Source organism: Zeus faber (genome assembly GCF_960531495.2).
Source record: "Zeus faber genome assembly, chromosome: 11".
NCBI classification, from domain to species: Eukaryota; Metazoa; Chordata; class Actinopteri; order Zeiformes; family Zeidae; genus Zeus; species Zeus faber.
Genome location: NC_137205.1, coordinates 5,862,208 through 5,879,386, shown reverse-complemented (window position 1 = coordinate 5,879,386; position 17,179 = coordinate 5,862,208). Strand labels below are relative to the sequence as shown.

The window sequence follows — 17,179 nt, the reverse complement described above, 5'->3', positions numbered from 1 at the left end:
TTCTCTCCTCTCATCTCCCCTGCTCCCCACTTTTTTTCTTTTCCTCCCTCCTCCTCTCCTCTCCTTTCCCCTCATCACCCCTCCTCTCCTATCCCATCTCATCCACTTTCTAAAAATTCTTCCCTTTCTCTCACCTACTCTCCTCCTCTCACCCCTCCTACCCTACGCTTTCCGCCTCTTCTCCTCCCTCCCTCCTCCTCCTATCCTTTTATCTTCTCTATCTTGCCTTCTCCTCTCCTCTCCACCCTTCTCCTCTTGTGCCGCAGCCGTTGAGGAACCACAACCCCTGGATGCTCCTCTACTTCATCTCCTTCCTGCTCATCGTCAGCTTCTTCGTGCTAAACATGTTCGTTGGCGTGGTGGTGGAGAACTTCCACAAGTGCCGGCAGGACCAGGAGGAGGAGGAGGCGCGCCTGCGTGAGGAGAAGAGGCTGAAGATGATGGAGAAAAAGCGCAGGAGTAAGGAGAATGGAGGGGCTGGTCGGTAGTCTATTTTTCTGAGCACTGCCTGCTTTCAGAGCCTGACAAAGCGCAGAGAAACAAAAGAGAGAGAGAAAGAGAGAGAGAGAGTATAACAGCATTGATAGGGCTAGGGAGAGTGAGAAAGAGAGAAAAATAAAAAGAGGAAGAGAATTAGAAAGGCTGGCTAGCTCACGCCAAACGAGTTGGGCCGGACCACGACTGCACACGGCGTGGGCTACGCCAGCCTGACGCATGCACCTGCATGACTGCAGCCCCCTTCCTCCCTCCCTCCGTCCCTCCCATGTCCGCCCAAGATCTCGTCCTTCCAATTACACCGCATGATAAATCATAGAGGTGGGACCCTTCCCAAAAACTATCCCACACCCCCGCCCCCACGCCAAAGTAGGGCCGTGTGATGTAACGATATATATTGTAAGACGATATATCCCCCAAGTTAAGCAAACAAGTGACTCGCTTGGATTGGAGACAGCTCTAATCGTCCGACCTTCACTTAACTTCGCTCGCCAAGTCAAGCCTTACTGTAAATACAAACGTAACCTCGTAGACAAAACATTGTGCAAATTTTCTTCACTTCCATTGTGGTCTATGCCGAACAGTAACTTTCAGGAATGTAGTAATAACGTGCACAGGAGAACGTTGAAGTGATCACTAGTGATGCCCTTTTTTGCATGGCGCGCTGCATCCCAGAAGGGAACAGTCTGGGAAAATGTAGTAAATGCGAGCCGTCGAATGGAAATGCCTTCAGACTCCTCCACCACCACCTCCACCACATGGTATCCCAGAATGCATGTGTGCACCCCACACCCTGGGACGTCACTCGGGGAAACTGACAAGGTCATGAGGACATTACCTGTAAACATGCTTTGACTGGCAGAATCAGAAACATAGCGGGAGTCTTGAGGCCATGTATCTGGGTTGTAGTTAAAACAAAAACAGGATGAGTTCGGCCTGGTAGACTACAAAAACAAAAATGAATGGCTTAATAAGATATTTTATTACCCATAATATGACATTTGAAAAGTAATCCAAAACAGATCAACTTGGTGTAGATACTACGTTTTTTTTCTGCTGTAGAGAGATCCCAATATGCTGGGCTGAAATATACTATGGGAATATCCTAAATACAACTTATATTTTCAGGGTTTCTTTTGGTACAAGGAGGTTTGATGATGATGATGATGATGATGATGATGATGATGATGATGATGATGATGATGATGATGATGATGATTATTATTATTATTATTATTATTATTATTATTACTCAAGCTAACCGTTCAAACTAAGTATTTCGGTTCAGTTTTAAGTTTAGGACCCTGATTCAGTATTATAGTTAAGAAGTTGTATCAGGTTCATCTCTAGTGAACAATTTTGCTGCAATACAAAAATGCTAATAATAAAAAAAGCTGCAGGCAGCAACACACGGGGTCCAGATTAGTTGTGTTTACAGTTTTCCAGGTCCTCTGAAACGCACCACGATTACAATTTTCGTTGGAGGAGGGACACGACACCAGGTTAGATGCGAATAGAATGCCTTTATTTAAAAAAAGGGCGAAACAGAGATAATATCATTGGAAAAGCTGGGTGTTGTGTCAGGTTGTCTCGACCCAGCGCAGATACCACCTGCCGCAACTACTACAGACCGATGGAGTCTACACCATACATCTTGCGGGATGCGAATGCCCCCGCACAAGCCACAACCTGCACATATATACTGAACTGATGATGTCACAAAGCGCCGTGCGCCAGAAAGTCATTTCGCTCCACCACCTGACCGGAAGTTGTAGAACCTTGGTGTATCGGCGATGCGCGAACATTCTGCTACTTCAGGTGAATTTTCATCGGTTTTTCATTAATTCCCGCTCCAAATGTAGATCGAATGTGGATCCAACTTGAACCACAAGATGTCTGAAACGTCCCGGTTCTAACGAGACCTCAACCATGTCCGTGGGTTCAACAATTGTCGTGGGCCAAACACTTTTAGACCGAAGAATGCCAAGGAGAATTTTATTTTTTAAATACAGCAAATACAGCCCTGTGGGCTGGACCCCTCATAATATAATGAGGATAAAAATAATACTAGAATCACAACAATAAAAAGAAAACTATATATATACTGTATATATATACAGATCAGCCACAACCACCGCTAATATCCACTAATATTGTGCAGCACCACCTCGTGCCGCCAAAACAGCTCTGACCCGTGGAGGCATGGACTCCACAAGACCTCTGAAGGTGTCCTGTGGTATCTGGCACCAAGACGTTAGCAGCAGATCCTTTAAGTGCTGGAAGTTGAGAGGTGCGGCCCCCATGGATCGGGCTTGTTGTTCCAACACATCCCACAGATGCTTGATCAGATCCCAGCCCTGGCCATCCACATGATGTAGAAGAAAACGTGATTCATTAGACCAGGCCACCTCCTTCCATTGCTCCTTGGTCCAGTTCTGATGCTTACGTGCCCATTGTAGGGGCTTTCAACGTTTGACAGGGGTCAGCATGGGCTCTCCCATACGCAACAAGCTGAGCATTGCACTGTGTGTTCTGACACCTTTCTATCATCAGTTTGTGCTGCAGTAGCTCTTCTGTGGGATTGGACTAGACAGGCCAAACTTCGCTCCTTATGCACATCAATGAGCCCATGGGCGCCCATGACCCTGTCTCCGGTTCACCGGTTGTCCTTCCTTGGACCACTTTTGGGAGGTACTAACCACTGCATACCAACAAGACCAACAACAACACACCCGACAAGATCCTCCCATTTTGGAGATGCTCTGACCCAGTCGTCTAGCCATCACAATTTGGCCCTTGTCAAGGTCCCTCAGATCCTTACACTTGCCCATTTTCCTGCTTCCAACAAATCAACTTCAAGAACTGACTGTTCACTTGCTGCCTAAAATATCCCACCCCTTGACAAGTGCCATTGGAACCAGATGAGCAATGTTATTCACTTCACCTGTCAGTGGTTTTAATGTTGTGGCTGATCGATGTATATATACATAAATATATATATATATATATATATATATATATATACTCTATAACTAACAAAATCTAGGGAACAGTGATTCAATTAAAATTTCAAGTGAAACAAGCCAGAACCAGAACCAGAACCCAGCCATGGACGGTCATGTTTACACCGAGGGCACGTCCGCATGCTGCCGATAGGGAGTAGAACTGCACAGGAGAGGGTCACACACACACACACACACACACACACACACACACACACACACACACACACACACACACACACACACACACACACATAAAACATACTCTAGCCATGTCTAAGAATTCTGTTTCGTGCAGACAAACACAGTCGATCTAAGAGTGTATTGCTGTTGAACCGAAAATTGCATTTAATTTTTTTTTCTATCAATTATAGTGACAAAAAAACTAAGTTATTCTCTTGAATTACATTTTTATACACCTCCTGCAAAACACGCATACAGCAAACTCTGATCTTCACCACATACACACATACCCATGACATCTGGCTGTGACCCTCTCTGCGGTGTGGTTCGAAAAACGTGCCGAACCAGAAGTCTATGCAAGTTCTACAGACGGACACTGACACTTTCTGTCTGTCTGTCTGTATTGTGTAATGTTTTCATCATGGTCTGTCAACATGTGCTTGTTTCTCCCTGTGTCTGTGTGTTTCTGTGTGTACCCCTATCTCTTGGCTTTCTATGTGTGTGTGTGTGTGTGTGTGTGTGTGTGTGTGTGTGTGTGTGTGTGTGTGTGTGTGTATGTGTTTCAGAGGCCAGGCAGCGGCCGTATTATGCGGACTACTCCCCGTTGCGTCTCTCTATACACACACTGTGCACCAGCCATTACCTGGACCTCTTCATCACCATCATCATCTGCATCAATGTGGTCACCATGAGCATGGAGCACTACAACCAGCCTCAGGTAGCGCACGCCCACACACAAAGACACACAAACACACACACACACACGCGCGCACACGCGCACACGCGCACACACACACACACACACACATACACACACACACCTAAAACACTCAAACATAAAACTCTGTCCTAAAAATGTGCAACTATGCAAAAGGGCTTTAACAAGAAGAACATTGCATAACACAGTTATAGCTTGGCTTTTATTTTCAGCTCACTGACGCTGAAGAGATTTGACTCCAACGCTGCAAAACTTTTTTCGAGTATTTGCGAGTGTCAATGCGCTCTGCAGACAGAAATGTCCAAATCCAGTCCTGAGCCACTGGAAAGGTTTGTTTGTCTATTTAAGCCACCCCCAACCAAAACACAAACCAAATTCCATGATTGATGAATGACAGTCATTGGATTTCAACATGACATTGTTACTTTTTACATGGCTCTGGGGAACACCCCATTCTGATTGGTCAATTGCAGCAATCAGCGGTCAGAGGAAATTTAGTTGTTAAATAGTAGCGTAATTAGCAGGATAATCAGCAGCCAGCAGCCAGCAGCCAGCAGCCAGCCATTTTCGGCAAATGGGGGTTTTACCTGTTGCCTGTTAGACCAACCAACGAGCAACAGGTATGCAGCCACTCTGATCCTGGGCCCCCAATTATCTAGACCCAAGACAGGTGTGGCTGCTCAAACCACCCCATCCCCACACCACAATATGTTTTACTGAATTTTTATTATTTTTTGTATACAGATAGTGTGTTTAAAGTACCGATCTACCCATTTATATGTTTTTGTGAGTATACTTCAAGTGTATTTTTCAGTACTTGTTATTTACTTCATGTACTCATTTAAAGTACAACTTCAGCGTACTAATCATTAATATGCTGTAAGTGTTGTGTAAGTACACTTATAAAATGTTTTTTCAAATATTAGCCGAACTACAGCTGTTTCTTGTTTTCCTGGCCAAAAGTAAATGAAAGTATAAGTGCAGTTACGAACACACTCATTTCAACTGAAGTAGTTTCCATTCAACACAAGTTTAGTATATTAATTGTGCATACATAAAAAGTATACTAAATGTACAAATTCTACTTTAGTATACTTTTTTTCACTTAGGTATACTCAATAATATTTAGAGACTAATAACATTCTGATGAAGTGTATATACTTGTTATTGTGTTTATTGTGTATATACTGTATATATATATATATATATATATATATATATATATATATATATATAAAATGTATTTATTATTTTTATCAGACAGTTTTGTTTATTTATCTACTTTTTTCTTTTTTTTTTGTCAAACATGAAATTGAGTGATATGAGTGAATTGCATCCTGCCAGACTTAAAAGCCCGATGAGCGGCAACGGAGCGGGAAGGCAGCGCGAGAGAGCGAGCGAGAGAGCGAGTGAGCGAGCGAGCGGAATGTTAATTGCGCCCCTCGCTCGAGCTCAAATTAACAACACTGAGCTTCCACGCTCCACTCCACTCACATGTTCTCGCACACACACAAACTGTTTACACACGCGCTTGCCTAATTATTTTTTTCAGAACTCGCTCATACTGAAAAAATGAATAACAATTAAACACCTGCTCCCCAAAAAAAAATTACACTGAAACACTGAAATGTATGCCACGCATATTAACTTTATTCACGTTTAGGGGTTTTATGTGTATTTCTGCCTTTCAGTACCTAGAGGAGGTCCTGAAGTATTGCAACTACGTCTTCACGTGCATCTTTGTTATCGAGGCCCTGCTGAAGCTCATGGCTTTTGGCCTTCACCGTTTCTTCAAAGACAGGTGACGACTTTCTTAGGGCGCTTTCACACCTATGGTTTGCCAGATTTGGTCTAATTCAAGGGCAAGTTGCTCTTTGTTGCATTTTTCATTAGGTCCAGTTGGTGTTCACACTGTCTTGTGTTAAGCAAACCAAAATTTGTAAACAAAATTTGTGTGTGTGCGTGTATTACCTAGGTGGAACCAGCTTGACCTGGCCATCGTGGCGTTGTCCATCATGGGCATCACCCTGGAGGAGCTGAAGATGAATGCCGCTCTCCCCATCAACCCCACCATCATCAGAATCATGAGGGTCCTCAGGATAGCGCGCGGTACACACACACACACAAACATACACATACTGTATATAAAGCGAGACATTCAGTTTGAAACAGAAACAGAAACAGTCTTTATTCATCACACAACACACCACACTATAACACATGCTTGCACACACACACACACATGCACATGCTTTGATGGTGGCTGGTGAAATGGATTCTCTGCTTTTGACCCATCCTGGGTTGTCCTTCCTCCGGGGGCACAGCCAGGAGCAGTGGGCAGCATACCTAGACGCGCGGACCAGGTGATAAATGTCCATTGCTGGTCAGACAATGATGGGTGCATGTTTTTGGTGGGGGTCCTTACTGACGTGAGGTGGAGGAAACCCCATGTGAGCACGGGGAGAACATGCAAACTCCACACAGAAAGGCTCCTGTTTGTGTCGAGATGTGGAGACATTGATGAAACGTGTAGTGTCTACGGGGGCGGGGTAAGAGTCTGTGTCAGCGGGGTGTCTCAGGCCTTGTTGATGAAAGTTTGTGTCTAGGGTGGGAGGGGTCGGCCACAATCTTACCTGCACGCCTCCTGAGGCGTGCAGGTAAATAGCCGTCTAAATTTGCTCCTGTGTTTGTTTTTCAGTGTTAAAACTCCTGAAGATGGCCACAGGGATGAGAGCACTGCTGGATACTGTCATGCAGGCGCTGCCTCAGGTAAACACACTCTCAAGGGACCAACAGGCTGTTTTGATTTGTGTTTTCGCCTATTTAGTTTGATTTAGCAACAGAGTGCTTGTTTTGCACACAGGGTGTCTTACAAAAAGAGGTTTTAGAAATGATGCGGTGCTTGCGGAGGAAGTTCTGTCAGACAACTGGACAGCGACACACGCTTCCATGCCCTTATATGGGCCAGCCTTTTTAAGCAGCCAATCCCTACCGCCCTACCTGCTTTGCTTACTTTAGTGTCTCTACCTCCCCTGCATCCACCTGTTGGCTCTACTCTTCTATCCAATGGGGGGATTGAACCTCATCACTCCTATATTTCTAGCTCACTATGTATGCCTATGTTTGCTTTACAATTCACCAGGAATGATGATCAGTAGAGATGTCTGTCAGAAATCTATTTAATCATGCCAATGAAACTAACCCCCGATTACTAAAAATAAGGCCACTTGAGACATTTTAGGCACTCCAAAAGGTTTCTAAATATATTTTATTATAGTTTGATGTCATCATTTGTTTCATTATTGTCCATTATTCCTTTTGGAATATGTGTGAAACTGTGAAACTGTGAAAGTGTAACTCGGGCCATTGACGTACATAAAGGACTTACCTGTTGTACATTTTACTTTTCCCGCCCAGTTAAATAATGTTTAAATGTTCCAAATATGTGGAAAATGAATTGCTCTTTGTTTATTTTGTGTGTACGATGAGAAGCACAGGGCTCTAACATGTCCATTTCCATCCAGGTGGGAAACCTGGGCCTGCTCTTCATGCTTCTGTTCTTCATCTATGCTGCGTTGGGAGTGGAGCTATTCGGCAAACTAGGTCAGTTCTTACACGGGGCGAAAACACACAGACAAACACACACATACACACACACACACACACACACACACACACACACACACACACATATGAAAATCCCACCTCAGTTGACCAGCTTCAGTGGAAAGGTGTTTGGGCATGCTTGTTGCTAAGCAGTCACGACACCCAATTTTTTGGGCAAATGTCCTCCCCCGTGGGTACCATCTCTAGCGAAACCTTTCTCTCTCTCTTTCTATCCCTCCACTGCTTTTCCCTCTCTCTCTCACTCTCTCTATCACCCCTTCCCTGCTTTTCAATTGAAGGTCTATTTCTGGCAGGCAAAGAATATTACAATTCACACTCACCACATTTACATATTGTTTCCTCAAAAGGCCTTCTCCACCAAACAATTTTCCCTGGGTTGGAGAAAGACAGGGAGAGAAGGGGAGAGAGAGAGAGAGAGAGAGAGAGAGAGAGAGAGAGAGAGAGAGAGAGAGAGAGAGAGAGAGAGGGCGGAAGATAAATACAGAGGCTTGTCTGAGTGGGGACACAAAATGAAATGGGAGGTGGGGTTTTTTCTCTCAGCGAAACACTATTATGACTCTGTTCTTCACGTACAAGAGTTTTTTTTCTTTTTTTTTGTGGAATTCTCTGCCCACAGGTGGGGGTTTAGGGATGGAGTCTTTCTGGCCGTGGTTTGTCAACATGGCGAGAGTTTTTTATTATAAAGTTGAACAAAAATAATAAAGAATGATTTTGGGCGCAGGAGGTATGGAGTTCCGACCTGGCTCCTGGTCGGCTGACGAGCGCTGTACACCGATCCCCTCTGTAGGACAGACAAACATTAAGAAAACTCCCTGCCAGCTGGCAGCTTGGCAGCAGAAGAAAAGTGAGCCATGCTGCCGTCTACAGCCGCGGCTTTACCACACCCCTTGGCCCGCCACATACCCCCACCGCCCGACTTAGGCCGGGTAGCCCTCCAGCCTACAGTCGACTCCCCCTCCCAACAGGGCGGGAGAGAAAGTCAGCCAGTCAGTCCCCATGTTTGCGACCGCAGTGGTTTTATCAAGCTGGGGTCGGTCTAGGCCTTCACCGAAGTGGTACCCCAGATACTGTACCACCCTCCGTCCCACAATTTTTGGCACAATTTGGGCCGTGAGCCCCACCTGCCTCAGGGACCCACGTGCCGCGTGTGCCACTCCCAGGTGTCGCTGTGAATGATTAGGTAGGCCATGGCTAATGCTACATGTGGACGCAGGACACGGTCTAGGAGTCTCTGAAAGGTGGCTGGGGCACTGAACAACCTGAACAGAAGTGTGCGAAAGTGGTACAACCGGAATTGAGTGGGGAACGCCAATCCTTCCTTGGACTCCTGAGACAAGGGAATTTGCCAGTAGCCCTTGGTTAAATCCAGTGTCGTGAAAAAACAAGCCGTACCTAACCAGTCGAGAAGTTCATCGACCCGGGGCATTGGGTAGGTGCGGAACTTTGACACTGTGTTCACCCTTCGGTAGTCTACGCAGAACTGGACCGACCCATTGGGCTTACCCACCAGCACGATGGGATTAGACCAGTCACTCATGGACCCCTCTCTACCATGTCCAGCATGGCTTCTGGTTTTGCCTGCATGATCTTGCGTTTATGTTCGGGCAGGCGACACGGCTGAGAGCGTACCTTCATCTGCGGAGTCATCTCCACATGATGGTGTATGAGGGACTTGAGGCCTGGCAGGGAGGAAAAAACAGCAGAGAAGCGACGCTGAAGTGCGGCCACGTCCGCTCTCTGGGATGGAGAGAAATGGTCACTTAACAGGGTCACTAAGCAGTATGATCGGCCGCTTTTTGAACCTCCGGCCCCAACTCATGCCCCTCAATGACCGGCGTAATAAGAGACCACAGACGCCCACTCCCTCTATTCTTTTAAGAGGTTCAGGTGATAAATCTGTGTCGCCCCCTGCCTGTCAGACCGTTCAACCCCATAATCAATCTCGCCAACCCACCGTGTGACCACAAAAGGTCCTTGCCACTTCACGAGCAATATAGAGCTGGACATAGGGAGCAATACTAACACCGTGTTTCTCATGTCCGAATTGTCTGAGCCGAGCCCCTCCTGTCGTATTAGAGGCACTGACGTTCCTGAGCCCAGAGAAAATTCTCCCGTGATAACGGTCGAATCAGCGCGTGTAACTTTGCTCTCAGGTCCATAACATACTGTATTTCATTCTTACTGGTGCTAGGACCTTCCTCCCAGTTTTCTTAATTTAGGTCTAGCACCCCCCAGGGTCTTCTGCCAAAGAGGAGTTCAAAGGGAGAAAATCCCGTGGAGGCCTGGGGAACCTTCCAACACCACAAACAACAGGGGGTCCAGCCACTTGTCCCAATTACGGCTAACGTCGTGAACGAATTTTCAAATCACGTTTTTCAACGTTTTATCAAAGCACTCCACCAGACCGTCGGTCTAGGGATGGTAAATGCTGGTCCGAATTTAGCGTATGCCCAGTAATTCGTAAAGTTCCCGAAGTGTACGTGACATAAAAAGTAGTGCCCTGGTCGGTCAGGATTTCCTTTGGAATCCCGACCTGGGAGAACTTGAAAAAGTGCCTGCACCACACTTTTGGCCGTAATACTGCGCAATGGCACCGCCTCGAGGTATCGGGTTGCATAATCCATCTTTTGAATGGGGCCTCAACTGTGCTTTTGGAGCCAGAGGGTTGACTAACTGGCACTCAGGACACGCAGTGGACCATTTACGCACATCTGCCCAAATGCCCGGCGAATAGATTAGAGATTGAAACTTGGTGACAGTCCCATTTTATTGGAACTCAGTGACCCATCCATGTTGTATTTTATTGTATTGGAACTCAGGGTAAGTTTCATGTTCTATTATTTTTCCATAGTGAATAATGAGCAATAATAAACGCACAGTGTCAAAATCAGCAATGTCACTATTGTGGTAACTGAAAGTTGCAACGGTAGTCCGTATGTGCAGCTGTGCTATCAGGTGGGCGTGATCAGATCACCCAATGTATTTGTCATTGACATAGAGAGAGAAGACGACAGCCTTCACGAGGCCTCTCCTGTGAGTAGTGAGAAATGGTGCAAGACCAACTCACGAAATTAATGTCGCCAAAGAATCATCGAGCTGGCAGACCAAGGTACAAGCCAAGGCCAAAACCAAGGCGGAGAACATCCTCTTTAGGACGGGCGGACACCCTCACCGTCGAAAACCAAGGTCTGTCGGTGCTCCAACTCAATGTCGAGGGCCTTACCATCGCCAAACTCGAAGTCATCAGGCATCTCGCCGATTCCAACAAAGTGGCAGCGGTCCTCCTGCAAGAGTCACACTGGGTGTCAGATGAAAACCTCAAGCTTCCTGGGTTCTCCCTCGCTGGATCCATCCACAGCAAGAAGCATGGAATGACAACCTTCGTCCGAGATGGTTTGAGCTGGGCAGCCACCAGCCAATCTCCACCTGGCTGCAACATCGAGTGGCTGGTCACTAAAATCCAAGAAACATCTGTCGTGAACGTATATAAGCCCCCACCAACAGCGCTGACTGCATCATCACTTCCATCCGTGACTGCTCCTGCCATCTATGCAGGTGACTTCAACTGCCAACATACGGATTGGGGTTACCAACACACATCACAGGATGGAGAAGCACTGAGTGAGTGGGCCTCTAACGTTGAGGCACTACTGCTGTACGACCCAAAGGAGCCCCCAAGCTTCTGCTCTGCACGTTGGAACTCTTACACCAACCCAGATCTGGCCTTCGTCATATGCCGCAGTGACGACCTGAAACCGGAGATACGTGTCTTGGACAGGTTCTCTCGCTCAAACCACCGGCCATCCATCATCAAAGTACCATCCCTAGTACAGCCGGTAGATGGCAAACCGGTCAGGAGATGGAACTTCAGGAAGGCGAACCTGCAGTCGTTTACGGTGGAAACAGAAAGAACAACTGCTGGTCTCATGGACCCAGAAGCAGAAGATGTGGATGCTGCATACAGTGCCTACTGTGAAGTCCTCCTAAGGGCAGCAAAGCACAACATCCCACGTGACTACAATAAAAACTATATCCCGGGCTGGGATGAGGAGTGCAGCTGCCTGCTGCGCCAACACCAGCAGGCTGAGCTCTAGGGAAGAAATGGACGCAACAGCAACAACCCTACTGCAGAAGCTGGATGACACCCGAAGGGCTAGGTGGACGGAAGTAGCGGAATCCATCGACTTCACCCACTCCAGCCGGAAGGCGTGGCAGACCATCAACTTGCTCTCAGGGAGAAAAACAACACCTCGTAGGTGTCCAGTGACTGCAGATGCTATTGCTTCCTAGCTCCTGAAAAATAGTCGCTTCCTTGATGCAGATAAAAACTTTGCACGACTGACATCGTGTGAGGTATCATCCCTCTCCAGAGCAGCCAGTGCTGATGCTAATCTCTCAGGAGACTTCACAGCAGCCGAGCTAAAGGCAGCAATCAAAAAACTGAAGCTGGGCAAATCACCAGGTCGAGACAATATCCACCCAGAGTTTGTCATGCACCAAAGTGAAAGAACATCTCAATGGCTACGCACATTCTTCTCATCATGCTTCCGGAGGTCCAAGCTCCCAAAGATCTGGCGCCGTGCTTCCGTCATAACCTTGCCAAAGCCGAACAAACCCGCCGAAGACCCGAAGTCCTACAGGCCCATATCCCTGCTCTGTGTCCCATACAAGATTCTGGAGAGGCTGATCCACAGCCGCATTGAGCCAGTGGTGGACCCTCAACTCCCACCGGAACAAGCCGGCTTCCGCAGAGGCAGGTCAACGGTGGACCAGGTAACGCTACTCACCCAGGACATCAAGGACAGCTTCCAAGATAATGAGAAAGCTGGAGTAGTATTCCTGGACCTGACAGCCGCTTATGACACCGTGTGGCACCGTGGACTACACCTGAAACTGTTGAGAACAATCCCGGACCGGCACATGGTGAGATTTATCATGGAGATGCTATCTAACCATAGCTTCATCCTACAATCCAGCGATGGCCAGACCAGCAGGCTCAGAAGGCTGATGAACGGTGTTCCGCAAGGCTCTGTCCTCTCACCAATGTTATTTAACATCTATATTCACGATCTGCCAGACACAACATCCAAGAAGTACGGCTATGCGGACAACCTGGCCATCATGCTTCGATGCCCAACATGGAAGACTATGGAAGAAGGCCTCAACCGAGACATGGGCATCCTGGCAGACTACCTCCCGAAGTGGCACCTTCAGCTCAGCATGGGCAAAACAATGTCTGCAGCTTACCACCTCTACAACCGGGAGGCAAGAAGGGAACTGGACGTGCATGTTGGCAACATCCGACTGGAGTTCCACCAAGCCCCCAAGTACCTCGGCGTATGCTTGGACCGGAGGCTGTCCTACAAGCAGCACCTGGATGAAGTGAAGGCCAAGACAACCGCAAGGGTCTCGCTCATCCGCCGCCTTGCAGGCTCGACTTGGGGAGCTTCCCCCCAGACCCTACGCATATCCACGCAAGCCCTGGTCCTACGCGTAGCGGAATACTGTGCCCCTGCCTGGAGCAGAAGTCCACATGCGAACAAGGTGGATACTGTCATCAACAGCGCCCTCCGGATAGTAACTGGTTGTCTGAAACCCACCCTTGTGTCCTACCTGCCAGTCCTAGCTGGTATCGCCCCACCCAGTCTCCGACGGGAAGCAGCTACCCTTGCCCTTGCAAGAAAAGCCCAGAAGAACGACTGGCACATCCTGCACAAAGCCACAACAACACCGGCACCACCATGCAGGCTCAAGTCTCGCCATCCCTACAACAAGGCAGCACAAGAGATGCTACAGTCGATCCCTGACGACTTGTCCAAGGACGCCTGGCTGGCAGCATCCTGGAGACAATCGTGGGAGACAGCTGCGCCCTCCCGCATCCAACAATACATCCGGGACCCAGGAGGAGGTGTAAAAGGAGAAGACATGCCACGCCACCTATGGACCTCGCTGAACCGCCTGCGTACTGGCGTCGGGCGCTTCAAGTCCTCTCTAAAGAAGTGGGGCCTATCCGACAGTGCGTCATGCGAGTGTGGTGAACCTGAACAGACTGCCGAGCACATAATCACCAGCTGCCCCCTCTACAGCCCACCCTCAGAAGCTGGCCTTTTTGACCTAGGACTGGAGACGAGGGCGTGGCTACATGACACTGAGTTGGCTATCTGATGATATACGAAAGAGTCATTGACATACAGCAGATAGTATACCCAATGAGACCAAATGATAAGAAAATGTGATTTCTCCGATCACAGACATAAACTCCATTTTATTATGAACATACAATTGAATGAAAATTGGAACTGGACAAATTCCGAATCGACAGGTCAGACTCTTAACAAATCAGAAATCGGAATGGGCCAAGAAAATTGCAGTCGGTGCATCTCTTGGTAAACATGCTTACATGTTTACATGTAAACATACTTACTAACTTTAAAAGATAATGCATTTCAAGGGGTATATCCTAATTAAATACATTTGTATATATAGTTAGCCATAGTAGCTTGCATACGATATGGTTAGCCTCGTTACAGTACAGCTATGGTGTAAATAACTGATTGAGCCATTAAGCTGCAGTAATGCAAATGCCGAGGAGACTCCCTTATACACTTTTGTGGTACTCAAAATATCTTCCCAAGGTTGGCAGGTCTGTTACAATGAGATCGAGAGAGCGGCCTATTTTCATTACCGACCCCATTGCCTGCCCTTCAGTGTGCACTGTTGAAACTTATGAAACTATAAGGAATCTAGCTAAGGCTGTGGAGAGAACACACTTACACACAGCGCACAAATGGGAACTTTCCTGCAGTAGGAAGACTAAAGTCCGCTTCACATCAAATCCGTTATCGCGTCCGAGGAGTCGGATCCCCGCTTAAGGCTTAAGAGGAAGGAAAGTGGAAAAGTCATGCAAGGTGCAAACACCTTGGATGGATATGATCTGCAATGTGGGTTAACCAGGAATTAAACAGTCTACGGAACGGTTTGTTCCCGGTCCTCCCTCCATGGCAGTGTACCAGAAAGGGCTCAGCTGTTGTCATTCTCTGTTTACCGCCGGCAGGGCGGGCTCTTCTGGGCCACGCTCCCAGAATCCACCCCAGCAGCAACATCAGCTCAGTCTTACTGACTCACGGGCCCATACACCCTGCAGCATTTCCCAAGCTAAGCTGTCCCACACACTGTTGAAGTTCCAAAATGAAAGATGAGTCACACACACACACACACACACACACACACACACCCGACTCCCTACTGCCACCCCTAACTAATTAGTGAAAAAGACACTGTCCTAAGCTAGTCAGGGAGTCCTTCAGTGGGGGTGGGGATGATAGATAGATGGAAGGCAACACTCTGGAGATTCTTCGAGCCTGGACGAGCCTCGGGACACGATAGGCAAAGTCGTGCACAAAGAGGGGGGGATATACTGTGTAATGGGGACAGAGGTGGGGGCAACAGTCTAACCTTAAGGCTTGGGCGATTTTTACTTCAATCCCATTATCACAGCAGATGTGTAATGTGATTCAGCTCCCATGAAAAGCAGCTAGTCGAGATGGTGGTTGTATGGCGGTGGCCTCTCGGAAAAAGCAAAAGGCACAAAGCTAAGCATCGTGGGTAAAAGGTGTCTAGGTAAGGCCCTGTGACACCAATGGTGATTTCGATGTGATTTTCCCCCATGGGGCTTTAAATTCCGACACTTTATTTTTTATTCTTTATTCTTTATTTGGATCCCCATAAGCTTCCACAAAGTGGTTGCTAGTCTTCCTGGGGTCCACACAACAACAACAATAAAAACAAACAATAATTAAAATGACACAAAAAAAAGGTCAAATATAAAAATATGAAAATAAGTGAAATTACTCTACATATGAAACAATAGTGACCTACAATGAAAATAGAAACAAAGTTGTCACAAATACACAACAACAAAAAGAAAATAAAAACAACCCAGGATTCCGAAACAGAAAAAAACAGAATGACATATGTATGAGATTCATCAATTTTTGTTTTAGTAACTTTTTAAAATAATTTCTAATCATGGTCAGTCTGATGTTGATGGGGAGCATATTCCAGGCAAAAGCAGCTCGTTCATGGACTTGGCACCACCAGATGACCAGTGCCCACTTGGCAAAAATTACTGTATACAAAAACCAGTATATACTAGTTTTTCACAAAAAGAATGTGATGTAGTATTCCAAATAACATTTTTCATGAATAACAGAAGAGAAGATTTTAATGGAGCCTCCAGAGTTAGAGGATTATAATCATTTATGCATCTCACACACATAGCAGGAAAAGAACAATGAAGAGATAATCTGGCTGCTCTGTTCTGTGCAATTGGAAGTGTATTTAGATATTTCTCAGCAGCACTTGACCAAATAACCGGGCAGTGCTCCATAAGTGGCAGAACAAGTGACCGAGCAACTCACTCATAACAGAAGATGAAACATATGCAGAACATTTACTTGAAATTGCAACGCCCTTTCCTATCATGGAAACAATGTGATCCATCTGATCAGACCAAGACTATAAATTGACATTTAGTCATTTAGCAGACTACTGGTTGGTCTTTGTGACCTTCTCAACTGATATCCCAACTGTAAAAGATTAAGGGGGCAGGGGCGTAGCAAGAACATTCTTACTAACAAATACAATACATTTCGGCAATGTTTAGTAGCAATTTGTTTATTCTCACCCATGTGGTAATGCTACTCAATATGTAGATTCTCTCTCAGCTCCACTGATGTAAGTGACGCACAGAAGAAAGTTGAGTCATCAGCATCACTTAACTACATTTTTAACAATATATGGTAAATCATTTATGAAATTTTTAAATAAAAGTGGACCCAAGCAACTCCCTTGTGGAACACTGAAACAGATGTTTTGGCTGTCAGAAAAACTGCCATTGAAAAATACACACTGTGTTCTGCCAGAGAGGTAACTCTCTATCCAAGCAGGAGCTAAGGGGGGAAAACGACAACATTTGAGGTCTGCAATAAGAATACTGTTTATGACATCAAAGCTGCCCAAGAGCACAGCCCCAACTAGTTTTATGTCATCCATATTTATTAACCATTGATCAGTCATGTGTACTAATGCAGTGCTAGTAGAGTGCCCTGGTCTATAAGCATGCTGTGCTTTTGTAAGTACTCTATTTCTACTC

General features: G+C 46.5%; 1 protein-coding gene across 1 annotated transcript in view; it reads left to right on the top strand.

Moving 5' to 3' along the window:
* Positions 1-17,179, top strand: part of cacna1ha (calcium channel, voltage-dependent, T type, alpha 1H subunit a) — a gene marked incomplete at its 3' end in the record, with an annotated part of 154,631 nt that overhangs the window by 124,049 nt on the left and 13,403 nt on the right. Inside the window, exons 26-31 of the mRNA XM_080010181.1 lie at positions 267-480; positions 4,247-4,398; positions 6,090-6,199; positions 6,374-6,507; positions 7,097-7,167; positions 7,923-8,001. Coding sequence (XP_079866307.1) covers positions 267-480; positions 4,247-4,398; positions 6,090-6,199; positions 6,374-6,507; positions 7,097-7,167; positions 7,923-8,001 — 760 coding nt within the window. The remainder of the gene's footprint in view (positions 1-266; positions 481-4,246; positions 4,399-6,089; positions 6,200-6,373; positions 6,508-7,096; positions 7,168-7,922; positions 8,002-17,179) is intronic.